The sequence below is a fragment of the Salvia hispanica genome, chromosome 4, assembly GCF_029641045.1.
Source record: "Salvia hispanica isolate PSC_SH4W2 chromosome 4, Shi_PSC_v1, whole genome shotgun sequence".
Classification (NCBI taxonomy): domain Eukaryota; kingdom Viridiplantae; phylum Streptophyta; class Magnoliopsida; order Lamiales; family Lamiaceae; genus Salvia; species Salvia hispanica.
The window spans coordinates 11,888,805-11,910,634 of record NC_142695.1 but is presented as its reverse complement, the minus strand read 5'-3'; the positions used below and the strand labels follow the sequence as shown (position 1 = coordinate 11,910,634).

General features: G+C 36.0%; 2 protein-coding genes, 1 long non-coding RNA gene, 1 other non-coding gene and 1 pseudogene across 7 annotated transcripts; 1 reads left to right on the top strand and 4 right to left on the bottom strand.

The window, feature by feature from the left end:
• Nucleotides 1–6,404: 6,404 nt before the first annotated feature.
• TRNAQ-CUG (transfer RNA glutamine (anticodon CUG)) lies at nucleotides 6,405–6,476 on the bottom strand. Its single transcript has one exon. It is a non-coding gene; the product is annotated as a tRNA-Gln (tRNA).
• Nucleotides 6,477–6,991: 515 nt separating this feature from the next.
• On the bottom strand, nucleotides 6,992–8,001 carry LOC148927245 (uncharacterized). The gene is made up of 2 exons (XR_016128939.1): nucleotides 7,500–8,001; nucleotides 6,992–7,394 (listed from the first exon to the last, which is right to left on the bottom strand). It is a non-coding gene; the product is annotated as an uncharacterized LOC148927245 (long non-coding RNA).
• On the top strand, nucleotides 7,998–11,476 carry LOC125196184 (transcription termination factor MTERF2, chloroplastic-like; annotated as a pseudogene). Its single transcript, XR_016128938.1, has 6 exons — nucleotides 7,998–8,618; nucleotides 9,051–9,462; nucleotides 10,110–10,326; nucleotides 10,510–10,617; nucleotides 10,707–10,981; nucleotides 11,068–11,476. The product of XR_016128938.1 is annotated as a transcription termination factor MTERF2, chloroplastic-like (transcript).
• A 55-nt stretch (nucleotides 11,477–11,531) lies between these two features.
• LOC125196185 (uncharacterized) lies at nucleotides 11,532–12,973 on the bottom strand. 3 transcript variants are annotated; one of them, XM_048094593.2, is made up of 4 exons: nucleotides 12,822–12,973; nucleotides 12,331–12,444; nucleotides 12,116–12,240; nucleotides 11,532–12,012 (listed from the first exon to the last, which is right to left on the bottom strand). In XM_048094593.2, the coding sequence occupies exons 2-4, from the start codon at nucleotides 12,410–12,412 to the stop codon at nucleotides 11,761–11,763; spliced, it is 459 nt and encodes a 152-aa protein (XP_047950550.1). In that variant the 5' UTR covers nucleotides 12,413–12,444; nucleotides 12,822–12,973; the 3' UTR covers nucleotides 11,532–11,760. The 3 variants fall into 3 exon arrangements, with proteins under 3 accessions (XP_047950550.1, XP_047950552.1, XP_047950551.1); XM_048094595.2 differs by having other exon boundaries at nucleotides 12,116–12,228; XM_048094594.2 differs by having other exon boundaries at nucleotides 12,652–12,960.
• A 1,001-nt stretch (nucleotides 12,974–13,974) lies between these two features.
• On the bottom strand, nucleotides 13,975–21,032 carry LOC125189136 (phenylalanine--tRNA ligase alpha subunit, cytoplasmic-like). The gene is made up of 19 exons (XM_048086370.2): nucleotides 20,689–21,032; nucleotides 20,290–20,412; nucleotides 20,168–20,203; nucleotides 19,769–19,861; nucleotides 19,491–19,547; nucleotides 18,868–18,923; nucleotides 18,639–18,731; nucleotides 17,886–17,976; nucleotides 17,296–17,333; nucleotides 17,167–17,205; nucleotides 16,572–16,648; nucleotides 16,408–16,492; nucleotides 16,232–16,328; nucleotides 15,567–15,663; nucleotides 15,036–15,107; nucleotides 14,886–14,952; nucleotides 14,679–14,804; nucleotides 14,466–14,520; nucleotides 13,975–14,224 (listed from the first exon to the last, which is right to left on the bottom strand). Exons 1-19 carry the CDS (start codon nucleotides 20,833–20,835, stop codon nucleotides 14,171–14,173), a joined length of 1,503 nt encoding a protein of 500 aa, XP_047942327.2. The 5' UTR covers nucleotides 20,836–21,032; the 3' UTR covers nucleotides 13,975–14,170.
• Nucleotides 21,033–21,830: the final 798 nt, after the last annotated feature.

The window sequence follows — 21,830 nt, the reverse complement described above, 5'->3', positions numbered from 1 at the left end:
AGTTAGAATTATTATCCGAAAAAGAAAGATTGATAATGGTGTATGTCAAATATTGTTTATGTTGTTATATTGTGCTGATCTTTTGACGACGGATTCAGGTGCTTCAGGTATGCCTAATTTCTGTTGTTTTATTTATTTATTTCTTGGCTCCTTTTCTTACTTAGTATATGTAACAACCCGCCCATCTAGGATATAGTAAATGCGGCGATCGTTAACTAGGCGGACTTAAATGCATCAAAGATCATAGGCTAGGATTCCATTTAAAAAGGGATTTAACCAAAGCATTTAATGAACAATTATGTAGAAGAAGAATAATGCCTTAGCAAAGAAATCCAACAAAGGCTATCGCAATAAATGCTTATCAAAGATTCCAAAATATTCTCAACTGTTCCATATCCAAAATATTCCCACGAAATAAAAGAGTTTAAACCCAACCAATAGATCACAAGTTTTCATAATATAGCGGAAGCGATCAAGAGAGAAGTGGGGCTATGTATGGAGACACAACGACACTTAGAGTTCCAACAGATCATCTTATTATTTCCTACTCAACACCGCCGCCCGCTCGCCACCGCTCAACCTGCACATAGGGAAAACACATGCAGGGCTGAGTACTATAATCATACTCAGTGGACTCATTGCCGAAAACAGTTTTATCAACAGTAGTAATTATCATGTCATTTTCAAGTGTCCATCGGGGTTTTAACTTTAGAAAGACCCGAGACACCAAAATATATTCTTTATCAAATATCACGGTCGCGCAACCATTTTTCACATCGACGTTTACCATATCCTCATTCTACATGACAAGGAATGCGGCCGCAATCCAGGTCACTAGACCGGCCAACCCGTACGCTGACACTCGGTCTAACATTGGTGTACACTAACCCAAGTAGAGTTTGCGGCTCTACAAGGATCCGAATTCGATTAAATCAATAGTGGCATAGCCACGAGGGATAGGTACGACAAAACAAATCAAGGCATGATAACACATATCTCATTCTCTTCAATATCAGTTTAGGACAATGTCCTTATTTTAAAAGAAAGCCCACCTCGTCGGCTTAGCTCGAGAGTATTCTCTTCTCCTCGTTTATCACGCTGAGAGCGCGAAGTATCACCTTTAAATTAGGCGTATCATAAATCAGTTTCAATCATTGATTTCAAATCATGCATGTTCCCATGTTTCCCTTTTTCCCATCGATAAATCTTTAATATCATCAATCAAAATCAAAGTATGATTATCATATCGTTTTTATTCGACTAACACTCCAAATTCACCATTAAATCGTGTCACGCATGAGTGTTCTACACACACAACACACGCACACGCACACCACACATGTGCACGCACGCCGAGGCGTGCGCGCACACACACACACGACCACATACACACACACACATCCATACATCCCAAATTCATCAATTTAGTTTCCCCTTCACTCAATCTAAATGCATGTGGGCTCAAGAACACCGACTAATCGGTAGAAGAAGAGGAGATCAAAATTAAAGTACCTTTTTCCAAAAGAACAATCGGTAGAAACAAATTATAGCCTTGATTCTTCAATAAACTCTTGGATTTCAACTTGAATTCTTCTCAATTGATGAAGAAATTTTGGAGAAAAGATGAAGAAAATTTGGAGAGAGTGGGGAGAGAAGTTTCGAAATTTTGGGAGAAGTGGGGCGCCGGTTTTGATGAATTAGGTTTAGGATTTCTCTCCTATTTATAGTGGTTAAGATATACTCCAACAATCAAATAATAAAATATTTGGAGAGATTTGTTTGTTGGAGTAGCCGAAAATTGAAGAGCAATAATGGGAAATTTCGAATTCTAGGCTATTAAATTAGCCTATGATTTAAATTCAAATATTTCACGGAGTAGAATAATATATCACGGAACAAGAATATATAATTAAATCTCCCCAAATAATAGGAAAAGTGGCGTGACTTTTGATTTCTTCAAAAGGGATTCAAATCAAATCCTAATTTAATTAGGATATGACAATATCTTCTTAGATATGGCAAGATATGGTAAAATATTCTAGCATACTTATATTTATTCATGGAAGAGAATAAATAAGAGATTAAATAAATAAAAATTCCCTCTTCTCCAATATATGAGATTTTCGAAAATCTCATGGGAAAAATCAAAGTGGTGGTTCGAAAATTTCATCAACCAATAAGGAATATTCGGGCTTTGGATTTAATTTGGATAATTATCCCAAACAAATAATTAAATCCAAGAAAAATAGGATTCCTTCTCCAATAATAATGATGGCCGAAAATTCCACACATTTAAATAATGCTCCTATTTAATTCTCACTCATCCCTTAGGAAAATAATTCACCACAATTATATTTCTCCGCATCAAATATTCACCAATCAATCATTTCTTCACTTTCACTTTATTTTCTCAACGCATTGACCTTTCAACGGCCACGTCATATTTTCCACATCTTTGACTATTCAATAGCCACATCATAATTTCAACAAGTTGACTATTCAACTCAATCTCAATTCTCATACGCAATTAGGTCACAAAGACACTATGCAATTAATTACTCATCAAATAATCCACATATCATAGCATTCAAGGCATTTAATGCAAAAAATTTCATAACCCGTAAATTAGGGTTTGAAAAAGTGGGGCTTTACAGTATATGTATGTATTTGTATGCTACCATCCTATGCTACATGAGTTTTGCAAACCTTTCTACAAAGACCTCTAGTGATATTTTTTCTTTAGATACCGAAAATATGCAACCTTAATTTTCCAAAGACCTATTTTATAGTTCACTCTTTAAACGATAACTTTTATCTGATGATATTAGATAAACATTTTTATTGATGATAGTTGTTTCTTTTATGACAGTTAGGGTTTTTTATGACAACAATCACATATAGTAACTTTTATTTGTTTAAGGTATAACTCTTATTTATTAGAAGTGTTGCTTTTATGAAATGGATCATGATTTTAAGGCAGGAGTTGAGTTTGGATAAAATTCGAGTCTGTGTGAGTCAAATTTGGTGCGGATTTGGGTAGGGTAGTTGCTAACCCGACGTTTGTGCATGGTTGGTGCACTTACTTGAGTTTTTGCACCATGTCAATCAGTGTATTTAATAAGGAAATAGTATACGAGATGTTGAACGTTTCATCACCGGTAGAGGAAATATAAACATGTTTCTAGTAAATTTGAATCTCAATTTGAGAAACACCTTAATATGTTTCTACTTTATATCATCTGAATCTCTTGTGCAAAAATTGCCAGGTACGCCTTATGATGTATACTGCTTTGGGAAGGTTCTGCTCGAGCTTGTCACTGGTAAACTTGGCATGAAGGACTGGTTGGAAACGACGTTGCCATATATCAGTATATATGACAAGGAGCTCGTCACAAACATCCTCGACCCCTCATTAATCATAGACGAGGATCTACTGGGCGATGGCGATTGTCGCGAGATCTTGCCTGAACCCGAAGCCCACAAGATGGCGGTACATCTTGGAAAACCCTCTCAAGGTAGTGAGGGAGGACAACAGCGGCTCTGAGAGGGTCATGGAACGCCGAAGCTGGCGGCAGAGCTCAATTGACCAGCCAGTCAGAAGATGGAGGGCCCGAGCAGCTTCAAGCAGTCGGGGACGACAGGGTCGCAAGGGAGCGGCCCGCACAGCGACGCGAATGGCAACGAGGGAGATATTCCCGGAGCCTCTAGACGAAGAGGAGGGGAGGAGGCAGCAATGTTGTTTATTCTTTGGAAATAACGTGGTGATGGTGTTGCCCCAGTACATTCTCATTCTCCTCTGGGTTGGGGTGGCATTGGTAAACCCACCATTTTTTTGTTGCTTAGTTTCGCTTGTTTTCTTGGTAGAGAAAAACCACATATTTTTTTGTGTTACTTTATTTAAGTTACATCTCTCTCTCATTCTACAAGTTGAAGGAGAACTACAATTTTTTGCACTCTATGAATCCGAGTTTGGAGTCGAGATTTATTGTGATTGTGTTATTTCTTATGTGAATGTGTTAGCCTGTTAGGGGATGTTGGCTGCTTTCTTGTGTGAGACTGAGATTCAGATTTAAACATGTATTTTATGGTATGATAGGAATTGAACGAGGGAATGAAATGGTGCAATGTGTGTGCAGTATGTGTGTGTTTTTGTGCATTTGTGTGTGTGTGCATTGAGTGCAGAATGAGAGTGTGTTTTGTGTGTATTTGTGCAGCTAATGTGCAATATCGATAAACACGGGTTTTTGCATGTTTCTAAGACCTAGATTTGGCTCCTTTTGAATGTCAATCATGTATATTATATCCACTACTGCATATATTTTTATATTTTGGTATTTTGACATGTTTGTTGAAAAATTATGGAAAAAACTTTAAAAATACTCCTAGATAGTACAAAATAGTAAAAACTGATGTCCAATGCAATAGCCTTAGTTTGAGCCAATATTTCTGGCAGAATTAAAGTCAAATTAGTCCTTAATGCATATCATTCTCTTTATATTCGAAAAAGCTTCGCGTGAGTATTTTGAACGCCTCAATCAGAGTTCTATAGAGAAAGTTATGATTATTTTACAAACATTGTGCAAAGTAGTCAAATGCTAACAAAAATTAGACGGAAATTCAAGGAATTAAAGAAATTATTTCCTTGTGAAATCAAATCTCTTCTATTCCTTGTAGGATTCAATTCCTACAACATCTAAATCTTTTTCAAGCTTATATATACCCCATATCATAATTCATACTCCCTTCGTCCCGGCTAAGATGACACATTGCTTAGCCGCCACGGGATTTTATCAGTTATTGGTTAAAGTGTTTAATTGGAGAGAGAGAAGGTGGGTGTAAGTATTAAAGTAGAGAGATAAAGAAAGATGAATATTTTAATATGAATGAGAAAAAGTAGTTGAATGTATTAATTGGAGAGAGAAAATTTCCGAAAAAGGAAATGTGTCATCTTAGTTGGGACAGACTAAAAAGGAAAACGTGTCATCTTAAGCGGGACCTATGGAGTAATATTTAAGGGTGGCAAAATGGGTAGCGGGTAATGTATAATTCCCATTTCGACCAGCTACCCTCCGAGTATCGGGTACCCGCTACCCGACGATAACGGGAAACGAAGCGGGATCGGGTAGTGTGCTTTAGAATTTTGCAGGTAGCGGGTATTATCCATTACCCGCGCAAGTATACCCGTTAATCCCGATAATACCCGTTATTATTAGTATTAGTCATATATCATTTTTTAATACTCCCATCGTTTCATATTAATAGAGGCGTTTAAAATAGTTAAAGGGGAAAAAAAAGTAAATAGTTAAATAATAATAGTCATATATGCACTTATTTTGAAAAATTTAAATTAAATAGTTAGAATGAAGAAAAAAATAATGTAAGAGAGATAATAATGTATAGAAGAGTATTTATATTGCTATTATTTTTCCAAAATGAGTGAAGAAAATGAAATGTCTCTACTAAGGCGGAACAGTGGGTGTACTTTATAATAAAAAAGTTCTTTTGAAATATTTTTATATTCCAACGAACATATAATAGAAAACTCACCGGAACTACATATAGAGTGTCCCTTCACTTTTATTTTCAATCTATTCAAAGTTTACCATCGATATTAATAAAGTAAATTAGGGAACACTGACGATTATTATGGTTTTCAAATTTTTTATTAGGATTTCGGGTTGGGTACGGGATACCCGACACGGGTATCGGGTAATCCCGGTATGTCGTGGGGACAACAAATTTGGCTAAAATGGGGTACGGGTACCCGACTTGTCGGGTGCGGGTACCCGCCGATAACCCGTTTCGCCACCCCTAATAATATTCATCTCAAAGCCTCGAAACATTCTCCCTCTCTATACATAACTTCTTCCATACAAGATCCATACAAGAGAAGGCTGAAGACTACATAGGAGGGGAAAGTGGGAATGTAATACTCCCCCTATTCCCCATTAAATGTCCAATTTTTTCTTTTTTCCATTTATCCGTTAATAAATGTCACATTTTACTTTTACTATATTTGAAAGTGAACTCTACATTCAACTAACTCATTCTACTCACATTTATTATTAAACCAATATATAAAAGTAAGACCTACGTGCCACTAACTTTTTCTATCACTTTACATTGTAAAATCAAATAGTACTTTCTTAAAACTCGTATCGGTCTAATATGAGATATTAATCATAGACAGAGGGAGTAATTTATTTTTCCTGAAAAGTTAAATATTGCTCCAAAGTAGAGGAACTAAGTTTCTTCAAAATAAGTCTCATTAGTAAATAAGGTAAGAACAACAAATAAAAGATGATACAAAAATATGAATAAAAAAAAAGGAACTCATTAGTATATAAGATAAGAACAAAAAATAAAAGATGATACAAAAATATGAATTAAAAAAAAAAAAGAGAAGGTCCTACCGAGATTTGAACTCGGGTTACTGGATTCAGAGTCCAATGTCCTAACCACTAGACCATAGGACCGATTTGCTATATTCCTCAGTTACACTAAATTCTATTAAGCAACACTATATTCCGCAGTTACACTAATTTGTTGTTTATTTCGTGTTTCAGCAATAATTTTCTGAAATCTGGCATCGTCATTTTTGAAGCCGATGTTATTAATTTTTGAAATTAACATTTTGCAGAAGATAATATCAAACAAATTGATAAAAAAAAAAAAGAGTAAAGGCCAAAATTGGTCCTGAACATATGACCATTTTACGTTTTTGGTCCTAAACATTATCTTTTGGATTTTGTGGTCCTGAACATATGAAAATTTGATCATTTTAGTCCTCCGTCAACATATCCGTTAAAAACTAACGGTCAACGGGCTTAATCCCGATTTTGACCAAATTAAACTTTTAATTCTAATTTTTTACTCCCTAATTAATTCCCTAATTATTTTTACACTTCAATTTCATCTTCTTCCTCAATTCATCTTTCATGATTTTAGCAGAATTAAAAAATTTAGCAGAATTTGATTTCATAAACGCTCAAGAATGTAACCTTTCTCCATTACTATTAGCTAAAAACCAACAAAAGAAGGGATTGGGATTCCAGCCACCCATTTACAAAGACTGAATGTAAAGAAAGCTCCGGTCAGTTCACTCCCTACCAACTGCATCTAAACACAAAACCCAACACACTGTAGAAATGCTACTAAAGTAATTCTGGCCCATCTCCAGACTAATCCTCATCGGCAGCAGAGGGCTTCGACGATCCGGTCTTCTTTGGGAGCAGCAGGTTGTGGATGTTGGGCATAACTCCGCCGTTGGCGATGGTGACATCTCCAAGAAGCTTGCTCAGCTCCTCGTCGTTCCTCACAGCCAGCTGAATGTGTCTTGTGACAATCCTCGTCTTCTTGTTGTCTCTCGCAGTGTTTCCGGCCAATTCAAGAACCTGAATTCAATTGCAAATTATTCATCAATTAGGTCATGAATGTCTCAAACCTTAAATTTTAAACGGTGAAAAGCTAATTCAACTAATAGCTTGACGGTTTCAAACCCTAAAAATTGGGGATTTTCAGAGAGAGAGAAAATTGATTGCACTGAAATGACGGTAAGCAAAAATCATGAAATCGAAGGATCCAGAAGCCAAAATCAGAAGATGAAAGATAGATGAAGGAAGAAGATGAAATTGAAGTGTAAAAATAATTAGGGAATTAATTAGGGAGTAAAAAATCAGAATTAAAAGTTTAATTTGGTCAAAATCGGGATTAAGCCCGTTGACCGTTAGTTTTTAACGGATATGTTGACGGAGGACCAAAATGATCAAATTTTCATATGTTCAGGACTACAAAATCCAAAAGATAATGTTTAGGACCAAAAACGTAAAATGGTCATATGTTCATGACCAATTTTAGCCTTTACTCAAAAAAAATACAGTACTACTAGAAAACACATCCTCACACAAATATAATTTGTTAAAATATGATTTCATATTTTGAATCCCCACAATATTACATTCCAATAACTAAAATCGAAATAACAGTTTGAGTCCCGCTCTATCCACTGCAAAATGCTGGCGTCGCAACACCACCTCTCCGCCCTCCTCCACCTCCAAAACCCCCCAACTCTCTCCCACCACCCTCCACCTCACCCTCCCCATCTCCTCCTCCTCCCGCCACCATTCCCCTGAAAACGACCCCCCATCCACCACCGAATCCCACCCTCTCCGCACCCACAACGCCCGCTCCTCCGCCACCTCTCCCCCGACGAACAAAATCAAGAACCCCACCTCCCGCTTCTCCAGCAAGAAAAGGAGAAATTGCTCGAGATTTCGCTGCAAAGCAAGAGGACCCCTCAATTTCCCGGATCAATCTACACGAACCCTTCTTCCCAGCTCGTGAACAGCGTTTTTAGAAATGCCGATGAGGTGGATGATGAAATGCTCGTGAGAGCGCTCCAGATTAGGAGGAAAGTGACTGCCCAGGCTTTTAAAGAGGCGATGAAAAAGGGCAAATTTGGGATCACTTATTGCGAGAATTTGGTTTCCACCATACCTGAATTCATCGATTATGTGATGATTAAGGCGGTTTCGATCAAGGAGCTGCCTGAATTTTCGCAGTCTTCGTATAATTTTCGTGTAGTGTTTCATTCGAGAATGTGGAGTTGTGCCGCTTATAAGGAACACTCTTGAAACAACTTATATTATTCATTCTTGAACTAAAAAAGCTAGCTTTTTTAATTTATTGCAGGTAATGTGTTATGAAAAATTAGCTATAATTTAATGCATACTCATTCAACTACATCGTTTGGGCATCCACCTCGGAATTTATTTGGGGGCAAGTGACAATCGCGAACAGCTGAAAGTTCGTGTATCTTGAAGACAGAATTTTTAGTTCATGTGCGAAATCAAAATATGGTGAAAATTCATGCATTTAGGTGCATGTTTTAACTTGTTTACCATCTTGATTTAGTGTAGTTAGTATGTCAGAGTAGTAAGCTAAATGATTTGGTGCACGTTTTAACTTGTTTACCATCTCGATAGAATTGATGTTGTATAATGGATGCCTCATTCAAGAGAATGATTTAGTTTCAAACTCCAAATTTCGTGTAGGTGGTTGAAGCATAATTCTCTATCATACCCTCAAATAGGGAAGCTTATAGTTGCATCAAAAGGAGATCTTGATCACATAAGACGTCTGGCAGAATGGCTGAAGACGATCCATGTGAATGGGAGGTATATAGGAGTCACATTGACACGGGCTGGTGGGAACGTGTTGGAACGCAGCATGGAGGAGTTTGACGAGCTTGTGAATTATTTGGAGGATAACGGAGTGAGAAAGGACTGGATGGGGTATGTGGTTAGCAGGTGCCCTGAGATATTGGCTTTTAGCATGGACGAGCTTAGGTCACGCGCTGAGTTCTATCTGAATATGGGGATGAATAAGAATGATTTCGGAACCATGCTTTACGACTGCCCAAAGTTGATTGGATACTTATCTATGGAGGAGATGAATCAGAAGGTACTTCCTACCTACCTGATTTTTTTTTTTTTTGCATTATGAGGTCATTATATATTGTTTTCTATTAATCTTGCAGTAGTTGTTTATACATTATGAGAAATTTAATAGGCGATGTCTTGTTTCAATTGATTAGGTTTTGGAAGTGTAAGGAACATCAAATTTAGGTAGAAAATGGATGAAAATGATCTTTGGCATATAATTTGAGTGATCAAAGTTGATTGGTTGCTTCTCTATGTAGGAGATGAAGCTGAAGGTACTAACTAGTTGGGGTTTTTTTGCAATAATTACGAGGATTAGTCTAGATAGATAAAAAACCAGTAAGACTGACCCGTTGGTTGCTAAGATGGATTAGAAACTTGGGATATTCTAAGATTCTTGATTTTTCCTTAAAACTGAGGTTACTTACTTGATTCATATCCTCTTGAAATGGCTAGCTAGGAGTAGAGGAATCCTTGTGATGAGGATAAAAATAATCGACCACGTTTGTTATCTGTCATGAACAATCTTGTATGAGAAATTTAATCAGTAATGTGTTGTATATAGACTCTTGTTTTCGTGGTGAGTGAATCGGATTAACATTGATGTTTTCATGTTCAAGAATCTCTTTGTATTAACTTACAAACTGAGTTTGTCCATTTAATCTACAGGCAGCATATCTGAAGGAGTTTGGCCTCACTGATGAAGATTTGGGAAGGTTATTAGCTCACAAACCACAGCTGATGGCGTGTAGCATAGAGGATAGATGGAAGCCTCTCGTTTAAGTATTTTTATTACCTTGGAATATCGAAAGATGGCATGAGAAGAATCCTCACTTTCAAGCCAATCATATTTTGCATTCATTTGGAGAGCACCATTGCACCAAAGGTATGCCTCTTGTTGCATAAACTTCACTGCGTTAGAAATGTACGATCTTCAAATGCCGGACCTGTCAAGAGTTGTCACGAGCGTATTGAACTCGTTAAGTATGGTTGCTGTCGCCTTTAGACATTGTTGCTGAAGAAGATTCTATGGTACTGCGACTAATTTCAATTAGGTTTCGTTTTTTAGGTTCAATTCTTACTGGATATAGGCGTTCAGCAAGATGCGATTGGGAGTATGCTTACCAGATTTCCCTCTCTCATGACATATAGTCTCTACAAGAAGATACGACCAGTGGTATGTAGACGAGCCTACATTTGTATACTTTTTTTACATGAATAAACATGGGCAGATGTTGAGGAGAGGGCGCTGTTTCCTTGTGGCAGGTGATCTTCCTCTTGACAAGGGCAGGGGTTTCTCAACGTAACATTGGGAAAGTAGTAGACCTAGGGCCGGAGCTCATAGGGTGCAGTATTGTGCATAAGCTAGATCACAATGTCAAGTACTTCTTGTCTCTTGGCATAAGGCTACCTGTTTTGGGGGAGATGATCACGGATTTCCCCATGCTTCTCCTCTACAACATTGACGTCCTTCGCCCCAAGTACCAGTACTTGAGAAGGACTATGATACGACCTTTGAAGGATCTCATTGAGTTTCCAAGGTATGCTTATGCATCATCACACACACACACATTAGCACTGAGGATTAGTTTCAGTGGTTAGTTGCTGATTATAGAGGGCACACCAGGTTTTTCAGCTATTCACTTGTAGAGCGAATAATCCCTAGGCACAGGATCATGGTGGAGAATCGGGTTAATTTCAAGCTACGGTACATGTTGGGGGGGTCAGATGAAGAATTTCACACGAGAGTGAGGGAGGCAGTAGAGAGACGAAAGCGATTTGAATCTGGTATTGTTATAGGTGAAGAAGAACTAGCATCAGATTCTGAAAAAGATGATCAACCAGATATGATGTCTGTTTCAAGTATCAGATGACTTGGAAAATCATTCAGAGTATTAGAATAAAGAGAATTTCTTCATTTGTATTTGTACATTGTGGTTATTAGTTCAATAGCAGCATCATGTATATACACAACCAAATCTTCCTTGTACATAAGATTATGCATAAAATATTTAAATGGAAATATGTTTACCAAATATTTCCCTTTATATAGCAGCAGCACCATGAAACAATTATGAAAACCTAATAAAATGAAAAAAAAGCACAGCCAACACAATAAATCTCACTATTGCAAAGTGTATTATTTCAACTGAATACCACACCCTATTAAGCATATCAGTCAAGTTCTGCTGTCATTGACAACATTTAACATCTAAACAATCAAAAATCGAAACTTGTTTAAGCTTTCAAAATGTTAGCAGCCTATTTTCGCCAAAGAAGACAAAGCTTGCCTGCATTACCATGGTGAACACAACCTGAGCTAAGCTGCCGTCTTCATCTCAGCAGCAGTCGCAGCATCAATGTCGCTCATCTTTGCATAAACTGGATGCAGCTCATGGCCATCCTTCGGCTCAACATGAATCCACTTGCGCCCAGTTAGCTTGTTGCGCTCAAACTTGACGCAGCCTTCCTTCAAGGCGTAGAGGGTGTGATCTCTACCCATACCAACATAATTCCCTGGATGGAAACGTGTACCCCTTTGACGAACAATGATGTTTCCGGGTATCACTCTCTGCAACATTCACCATACAACATCACATATCAACAGAAAGGGAAAGTCATCAAGTTCAAGTGCAAGATTTGATATCAAGTCTCCACCCTTATAATGCTCTCACCTCTCCACCAAACTTTTTGACCCCAAGATTCTTGGGCAACGAGTCACGGCCATTTTTAGTGGATCCTGCCGTTTTCTTGCTAGCCCATCGCCTCAGCACCAGACTCAATCCCTCTCCAGATACATCTATAATCACCAAAATGTGTAAATTTATGTTCCAAGACAATTCCAAAATCATACTGTACTATTTTTACATAAAAGGGATAAAGTTAACACCAGTGGCGGAGTTGTAAACAGGAGTGCTGGAGATCAGATCCCTGATACTTAATCTTCTGTATAGAGATGCAACGCAATTCATGGTGTTTGCTCAATACGCAGCAATAGAGAAATCTGACTCAGGATAAAATGATGATCAATGTCAATAATTCTGAATTTGAAAATGTCTCCCCAATTAGCAGTAACAAAATCAGATGGCTGAAATCGAAATACAAAGCGTATAAAGCTGAGGTGACCTAAAAGTCATGTTGCTAGAATTCAAATTTATGCAGAAAGATGACATAAATTGGAGGCGCATTTCCTTAATTCTGATAAACTTACAATTTGTTTTTGGAATAACCGGTTCACACATTTCATCAAACACCTTATAGGAAAGCACAGAACAAACAGTGGCGGATCCAGGGGGCAAGAGAATCGAATTTTCCTAAAGGATTGACCGGATAAAGGCAGAACCGCCCCCTCCGAAAAAAAAATTTGAGGAGGAAGAAAACCTGTGATGAAGTGAATGGCGGTGGAGAACCTTCCTCCAAGATGAGAAGGTGATTTGAACAGACGACGCTGGCGGAAATGGAGATTGGGGTTCGTTCAGTGAATTGGGGAAGGAAGCGTTGGGAAGAAGATAGCATATTGGGCTTATTTGGTAAAGATAGATTGGGTTTAATAAATTGATCGTTTGTTGGGCTAATAAATCTATAGAAGGGCCCAAATATTTTACTTATTCATGTAAAGTATAAGCAATTTACATAAAATTGTAGAAACATTTTTCTTATGGAATGCCCATTTTTTTTTCTAATTATACTCTACTTGGACAATTGTATATGCTATAATTCAGAAAATTATACTCAATTATACTATAGATTTTATTTAAGAATGAATAGTAATACCTAAATTATATATTTAATCCAATTGTAATAAACATATTACTTGTTCATATCTTTTATTAATCTCTTTATTATATATTTTTGAAAAAAAAAATTAAATATAATTTGGCCTTTGATATTCATAATATAATTTTATGACATCAAGAAAAGTTTATTCTTCAATTATTTATAATAAAAAAAATTTAAAATACCTTTAAGATATGAGTACTCATATAAATTAATTTCATGGTATGGTACTTGAATATTAATATACTCCCTACACCCAATAAATATGAAATATTTAAATTTAGGGATTTTATATAGTGATTTTTCTTTTTTTTTAATGAATAGAGAGTACAATAAGAAAGATGAAAATATAGAGAGACGTTTGCATTTTAGAAAATATTTCATTTTTAATCGAAAGAAAAGTATTATTGTATTATTAAAATATTATACTTAACTTTTATATATTACTAATAAAATTTGCCCCTCCGTTTCAAAGTGCGCTACTGGTGTAGCATAGATAATTTTACAAAACTAATAGATAGAAGAGCTCTTCAATTTGCTATTTTTTCTATCTTAAGATGTATTGTCGTTTTTTAGCATGTTTTGATTTTGACCAACTTAACCAATCAAGTTTTTCAATGGCTTCAAATCGAGACTCGCTACACTTAGTTTGAAATAGCTTCAAATCAAGATACGCCATTAATCCTAATATTCAAATTGATCTGTGTACCTATTACTTGCAAAATATGAACCAATAATTTTAAATAACATACTTAAATAACTAATTAAAACAAATATACTTAAAGAATTTGTTGTTTACAGAAATAAATTCCACATAAGCAACGCCTTTAATGATAAAAAAAAATCTAATCTGGGTAAGATACACCATCCATAGAAATTACAAAATCAACAGCAATATTTTGAACACTGCATTTCATGAAAAAGAAGTGTTCTAATTTGGCAGTGAGTGTCTTTCAATTAAGTCCAAGGCGACATATCGGGTTTCTTTTAGTGAGAGAGAGATCCACCTGCAAAATCGAAGCAAGAAATCAAATCATGCAAACAAGGATGTAAGAGCTTCAACCTTAAAAGGCTTTGTTTATTTGATTGATTCTAAAAATTAATCACGTTGAGTACTCGTAACTTTAGGATATCATCACTAAGGGATCTCATGAATGAAGTAATACGGACTGATATATTAATTTCAGTCCAAATCCAACGCCTTATTTATCCTGATAGTAAGCATTACAATGAAGCACAACATTTTACCTTGTGGCCAAAGAGATCTCTGATGTTGTCAATTCCGTACAGGATCATCGTTGGCCTGGCAAGTAAGGAAAGATGAAAATTAAGAAAACAAAGTAATAGTCAATAAGAAGTAGGTATTTGAGTCATGGCAAAGCCGCAAGAAGATGATAGGAACAAAGGTCTTGTCTAGTTAATAGTGTTCCAGAGTAAACAGGTGGATATGAGCACACATACCTCTCGAGTGAAAGACCCCATGCGATCACCTGCACATCTTCAGGAAGTCCCATTGGCCGCAACATTTCTGGTCTAAACATCCCAGAGTTGCCAATTTCAACCCATTTCTTCAGACCTTCGTGATAACTGGCAGAAAAACTTTTATTAGCTTGCATTTATTTAATGGTAAAGCCACAGCAGTGATAGAGGGCCTTTTCTAATCATCACCTGAAGATTTCCATGCTTGGTTCAGTATAAGGATTGTAGGCAGGTTTGAACTTAAGCTTAGACATCCCTGAAATTGATAAGATGGAATACTTCCTTTTAACAATATGTACATTTTGTGATTTACTATCAACAAAAAGCTAGTATATTTACCAATCCGAGAGAAGAAGTCTTCAAGAACTCCCCTCAAGTGTCCAAGAGAAAGCCCACGGTCGCAAATTAAGCCTAACAACAGGATGTTAGTTTTGTGGAAGCAGAGCAGCATTTACATATAAATTGTAGGCAATGAAAGGCAATAATTAGTATAGCACTTATTTCACTGGTGCAATTCAGGGCACAACAGAAAAGGCAGTGCAAACCAGATTTAAATTGTTGCCATACAAACTATGGCGATTCAATTTCCTAGTAAAACAAAAATGCAAGGGCTCACAGTAATTACGCCAGCAGAGACAGAAGTATCTAACTTCCAACTTTGACATGCCTTACATGGTACAGATTTTACAAGAATCATATACGCATGATGGTGCATGGCCAACTAAGCTATCAAACATTTGCAAGCCAAAACACAGCATATGGAGGTTGCGTTGTGTGTCAATACAATATTAGCACCATAATGCAAAGCTTGATTAATAGAATAGGGTGTGACTGTTTAAACATGGAATTGAACATATCCAGAAATGTAACCTTCTATCTGGTGGAATTCAGCAAGATGAGTTCGATCTACAGCTTCATTTCTGAAAACACGGTCAATAGAATAATATCTTTTTGGAGTAAAAGGTCCCTGCAAAATATATAATTTCAAATTAAACTTCATGCAACCAAAGTAACTGAGGCAAAAGTAGCCTACCATGCAAAATATATGATCTCGAGTTAATTTCATGCAAACAAAGTATTAATAAGGAAAAAGTATCCTACCATGCCATATAAATCCAAAATTAAGACAAAAAGAACTGCAATAAACCAAAAACTTAACCAAGACTCGTGTATATAGCAAAAAAAGAAAAGAGAAGTTCACTTAATTACTTGAGGATTTGTAATTTGGTAGAATATTGTGTATGTGGACTGAATGTCAGATTTAATTATACACATTTCATGTATATTTTAAATGTATTACTGGGAAGGGTGTGGACAATTCATATCTCACCTCTTTAGGTGGGGGGGATATCACTCAATTAGTCACCCAAATTCAAAAACAAAAACAAATGCCCACTCATCTTGGACAACGTTTCCATGTAAAATCAAGAGAAGTAAACAATAGACACAATAGAAGCATTTCTTACAATCCACCCTTATCCAATTATGTAAAGAATGGAAAAGACAACTAGGATACAAGGCTAACAAAAGCTAACCTGGGCAAGTGCATACAGCATCCTGGTGGAAACAGCAGTTGTGTGAGTCCGCAGAAGATTCTTGTTTGCCTCCTCTCTCTTCCAATCATACCCATACCTAGAGCAAAAAGAAAGTAGGTTACTTGCCTTAGGGTTGGGGTTGAACTAACTACCTCTTTATTCGACAAATTGCCTACCCACGGGACCCATAGCCACCAGATTCATGAACTGTTTTAACTCGCTCTACATATTCTTCAGGAAGAATATTTGTGGTTGAAGGCACTGCACACATCAATGACAATAAGAAAACTGAATGCAAAAACCCACCAAGAATAAAGATCTAAAATGGGATTACAATCACCTTTCAGAAAGAATGTATCATGTGAATCACGAGCCGGATGTTGTTGAGGCTGGAAAAGTGCGTCAAAGTTCCAGAAGCTGCAAATCCAACAAACAACTCTCAGTGTTGATAGCAGCTATTCCATTAGTTATTGACTTTGCTAACAACTTATTGCTCAATTAAAGAGGACAAGAACAATCAGTACGAAGAAAGGAATCAGAAGGCTTTATTTCCAAATTCATGAAAAGTGAAATCCTTCTCCTATACACTATTATTCTATTTCCTTTTTTTGATGCAATCGTTGACTGTATCAGTTTATATCACCATCAAATGATGATAAGATCATTGATTGTATAAACTCTCTATTTACATAGAGCCAGCATTTAAAAAACATCTTATCTGGTACAACTGATGGAACTCTTCTGGTGGTCATATGTATCTTATTTATAACTACTAAACGAACAGATAGGCTAGAAGCAAGGATAATTATGCCTTCAGAAATTTTATTATTTGTACCATACGCAATGTACTTATATATCTACTAAGAGAACAGATAAGCTAGAAGCAAGGACAACTCCAACTTCAGATATATTATTATAAGTACGAAGTTTCATACCTGCTCTCCACATAATTGTTTGTTGGCATCTCTTCAAATCTGCAAGCCGTAAATGAAGAATCAGCAATTATTGGCACATTAAGTGATTATATATTAAAATCAGCCTCCTTTACTGTTGTTATTCCTTACCCCATTTGGAGAAATATCATCTGAATTTGTTGCTTAACCTGCAGATGAAGCAAAATTTTGTTTACAAGAGAAATACAGAAACAAAAATTTTGACCAGAATTTGCACAAAATTACATAATATATGACTGACCTAATCAGAGATGGGGTTATAATGGAACCAATGCATATGTTTAACATTTTTCTTAGACGAGAAGACTAAAATTGTCAAAATCCAAAGTTCCTTAAATAAGAAAATGTGTTAAATCAGACAGGAGTAGTAGGCTCCAAGCTAGTTGCACGACGTTTCTCATTGGAACTATTGAGGGAGAAAAAAATGTTTTTCCACGAAAGGAATATGAATAGAATTTTAATGACATACTAGTTGCATGATTTCTCATTGAAGAACCTTTACTGTTTGTCCTTATTATTTTACATTTAAAACATTCTAATCCACAAGTTAGTAAGAGAACTTTTCTTAAAAAAGGTCCAGTGCAATGTTCTGGTCCCAATTTTTTTTAACAGGAGTACCTGTAACTAAGCAGCAACAGGAGTGAATAGATACTACAAGCAGTCAATTACATCAATTGTATAAGAAAGTTTGATAATCCTGCCTTGTATAACGGATGGAGACAGCCACCTTCAGTAGGTTGACCCTTTGCAAGGAAGTTGTACTCTTTGAACTCAATATCCTTCCATTCATCCCTTCAGAGAAAAAATGAAAAATTTAAGCCGAAAAATTATGATACCATTTGGATAAACAAATTTATCATATATGCCTAATGAAACCACTGAGAATGATATATTTCCGAATGAAATAATTAAAAAATAAAAGTAAAGCAGAAATATGCTACAAATAAAAAAATCATTTACATATCAGACACAAGCAAGATGAAAACAGGTGAGTTAAGCAAAATCATGACCAAGCATATTATATATCCACTCTGATGTCAATCCAGCAGAATTTTGAGATCATAGATACATTAAACTTTGCACTTAACCATCAAAACTGCAATAAACCTAACAGGCCTTAAGTTTAACCTTGTTGCTTACTCATGCACATTCTAAATTTTAAAATCACAACAAAGGCCGATCATGTATGATAGTTTGTTTGCACATAAATACGAAGGGTTATTCCTTTTTCCAATACAAACTGGACTACTGTAGAAACCAGTATCAGAAGAAGGTCCAAACAAAAATTCCCTGGTTTGTAAGGTCGAGTGCACCTCCATAACATGTGTTTCTCTGGTAAACCATGTCCACAGAGAAGACAAATTTATAGTGCAACTAGAACTTGAAATAAGCAATTGCATTTTTTTGCAGCTGTAATAATCTTAAAAGACAATGAAAAAAGAGTGATTAATTACCTCTGTAGATGATCACGAACTAAATCGGTAGCCGCCTTTTTCCTCGTTGTAGTATAGTTAGGACCTTTCATTACCGAAAAGCCTTTCCAAATCCTTATATTCAAACAAATTAATAAGAAAACAGAGAACACACAAAGTAGAGGTACACAGATTAAGATACACTAAAAAACTAATTACATACGAAACAAGGACAAAGTGACAGAGAAGCAAAAAAGTTTTAGGTTATTACTGGAGACTAATAAGCCTTCTTCGCTTGAGAGCATCAATATCCTTAGCACCAACAGCCTGTAATTTATTAATCATATCAGTTTTATATCAGCGGGTGGAGATTCATACAGATGTTAGTAAAGGGATGTCTTAATTCATAATGTAAAATAGATGCAAAGAGCACAGAAATGTTGCCATGAAGAACATTTCTCATGTACTAATCTCTCCACAGAAAAAACTCTCAGCATTCGTATCTTTGGCAAGATATTACCTCTATTCTGTTGGTTGAGAACACAAAGGAGCAGATGCCAGGATTAATACAAAGGATGATACAATAATATGGGTTTCAAAAATTAAGTTTATAAAAGTGCATGCTTCAAACTGTAGAAGAATACAGTTCCCATTCTTTAAAAGACGGATCATGATATCTGCTTGACAATCCTAAACTCTTTCAATTTATTTTGAGAAACCATACAGCAAATATATTATATATTGATCTAAATTGCATCCAAAAGGATGGGTGTAGATACAATACCAAGACTGCACCTAAATCAAGGTTTATTGGAAGAAGATACTATCACAAAAAGATACATAGGCTAATAAGTAAAACGTAAAAACATAAAGCCCATTAAATATGTTACACACCTCCCCATTCTGAATCTGAATTAGTAAGTCTTTCACTTTGTCTTCAACATGTTCGACCTATATCAAATCGTTGAAGTAAGAAATAGTCTGCATGCATCCAGCATGTTCAAGTTTAGAACATCATGAAAGCCAAAAAATTTCATCGTATAAGTACCCTTTTACATCTATGAAATGAAGTTTTTTGGGAACACAGTCATAAGATAGTAACACTAGAGGCATATGAATCCGTGTAATTCATATGTAGCTCAGGTTAAGTGGAAAAATATGTGCTCATTTACCTTCCGTGATACTTGAGAATCTGCCAGACCTATCCATTTGTTCTTCATGGCTTGAGCCCACCCTTTGTCATAAATCAGTGACTTAGTTTTGTCCTGTGTACAAAACAAAAGGAAGGTCAATCAGCATTTACAACGGAGAAGAAAACAATTACCTAGGTACAGACATGATTCAGCATCGAGCGAAATGAATAAGAGTTAAAAACTAGGTAGCTAATCGCTATTCATATTCTATTACGAAGTTGGAGATAAACTCATACTCCATTGACTAGGAAGAGGCATACATATATTACAAAAAACATATTTACAAAACAATCACCACAATGAAAAGGAAAAAGGAAACAAAGTTAGCTCTAGTTATAAACTAATCGAGAAAACAAATGAACGAATATAGATGCGTACATCAAGATCCACAGGCAATTTTGAGTTCACGATTTCCTGCAAAAAGAGCATCAAATAAAATAAGTGCATACTATCTAAAACAGCAAAAAATAAGCATCCCAAAAGTCAAATCATTCCATTACCTGCAACTTAGCTTTTGCAATACCCTCTGCTGGCACGGCTTCAAAAAGTAACACTTCAGCAGATCCATATTTAACATAACTCTGAGCCTCCTCCGAGAGCAGCCATTTTTCCCTCTTTATATCCTGCACAGTTCCATAAAACACAATCTCTCCATCAGCACAATCGCATTATCTTCGATGTGCACAATCTCATTCTAATTTCCACACCATAATTCAAACTTCATATCAACTGATAAAACAGCTGAATTGCTAATAAATCAACTTAACTCAACTCACCTAATACAGTACACACTGAATTGTCAACTTCTACAAATCTCTACGCGAATTAAAATTAAAAAAAAAAAAATTGCGATTAAAAGAAGAAGAATGCAGCAGCTGCAAGGAGAGGAGGAATCTGACCGAAGCAATAACGAGACCGAAGCCGTTGAGACTTTTGATGGCGTTGACGATCTCATCATGTGAGATCCCTTTCTCCTGGGAGAATACTCCGGAATCTGCTATCTCCTGGTTGTGCTCTAGATGGCCTAGAACGGCTTCTTGCGCCATTGATTACCGGCGAATCGGAGGTGGCGCAATGGCAGAGTAACAGAGGAGTTGCGCCGCCGCGAAACAAAGGTGAAGAAGGAAAGGGCGGCTACAGGGGGGGTGGATCCCCTACGGTGCAAAAAAACACAGCACCTCGTGCTGTGCTTAATACGCAAATTTTTATTAACAAAACGCAGCCTTCTCCTTCTTTCGCCTTTTTCAATATTTTCATTCTCTAGTTATTTATACATTCTCGTCTTTTCTACTTTCAATATTTTCATTCTTTAGGAGTAGTACTATTAAAAAACACAGCATTCTTTTTCTCCCTTCTTTTATTATTTCCATTCTTCTTTTTATATTATAAAATGCGGAAAAATGTTATAAAATCTGATAATACTCCATCCATCCTCTATCAATTATCTATTTTTATCATTTTCGTTCGTCCTTTATTAATTGTTTATTTCCACTTTTTACTATAAATGGTAAGTAGACACAGCATCCATTAACGCATTCTACCACTCCCTATGTTCCCAAAAAGTATGAAAATTTGGTTCGTCACGAGTTTTAATGCATAACTGAGAAAGTAAGAGAGAGATAAAAAGAAAAAAGATTTTAAAGAATTATTAGTGGAAAATGAGTCTCACCTCATTAAAGAGATGGAGTTTCCAAAATTAGAAAGTTCATACTTTTCAGGTACGGACTAAAAAGGAAATAGTACATACTTTTCAGGGAGAAGGGGGAATCATTTTATTATAAAATTAATACTATATAAAAAGTAGAACTCATATTTTACTAATTTTTTCAACTCACTTTCCTTTACCTCTACGATTTCAAATCCTTAATTTATTTCTTATTATGTTAATTACTCTTTCCGTCCCAATTAAGTTGAGTCGTATTTCATTTTGAGAAGTTCCAACTAAGTTGAGTCATTACTTTTTTTGAACAAAAAACAAAACATTCAGGGCATGTTTGGTAGCTTTCATGGATTTTGTGGAGTTAACTTGAAACTTTAGTTA

Coding starts and splice junctions, on each gene's coding strand:
- LOC125196185 (XM_048094593.2), bottom strand. CDS start 12,412: ATGAATTGCGTTGCATCTCTATACAGAAGATTAAGTATCAGGGATCTG. Junction 12,241..12,330: donor TGTTTACAACTCCGCCACTG/GTGTTAACTTTA, acceptor TGGTGATTATAG/ATGTATCTGGAGAGGGATTG. Junction 12,013..12,115: donor TCAAAAAGTTTGGTGGAGAG/GTGAGAGCATTA, acceptor TGAATGTTGCAG/AGAGTGATACCCGGAAACAT.
- LOC125189136 (XM_048086370.2), bottom strand. CDS start 20,835: ATGGCGCAAGAAGCCGTTCTAGGCCATCTAGAGCACAACCAGGAGATA. Junction 19,862..20,167: donor AATTGCCTGTGGATCTTGAT/GTACGCATCTAT, acceptor TTTTGTACACAG/GACAAAACTAAGTCACTGAT. Junction 17,334..17,885: donor GTCTCCATCCGTTATACAAG/GCAGGATTATCA, acceptor CTTCATCTGCAG/GTTAAGCAACAAATTCAGAT.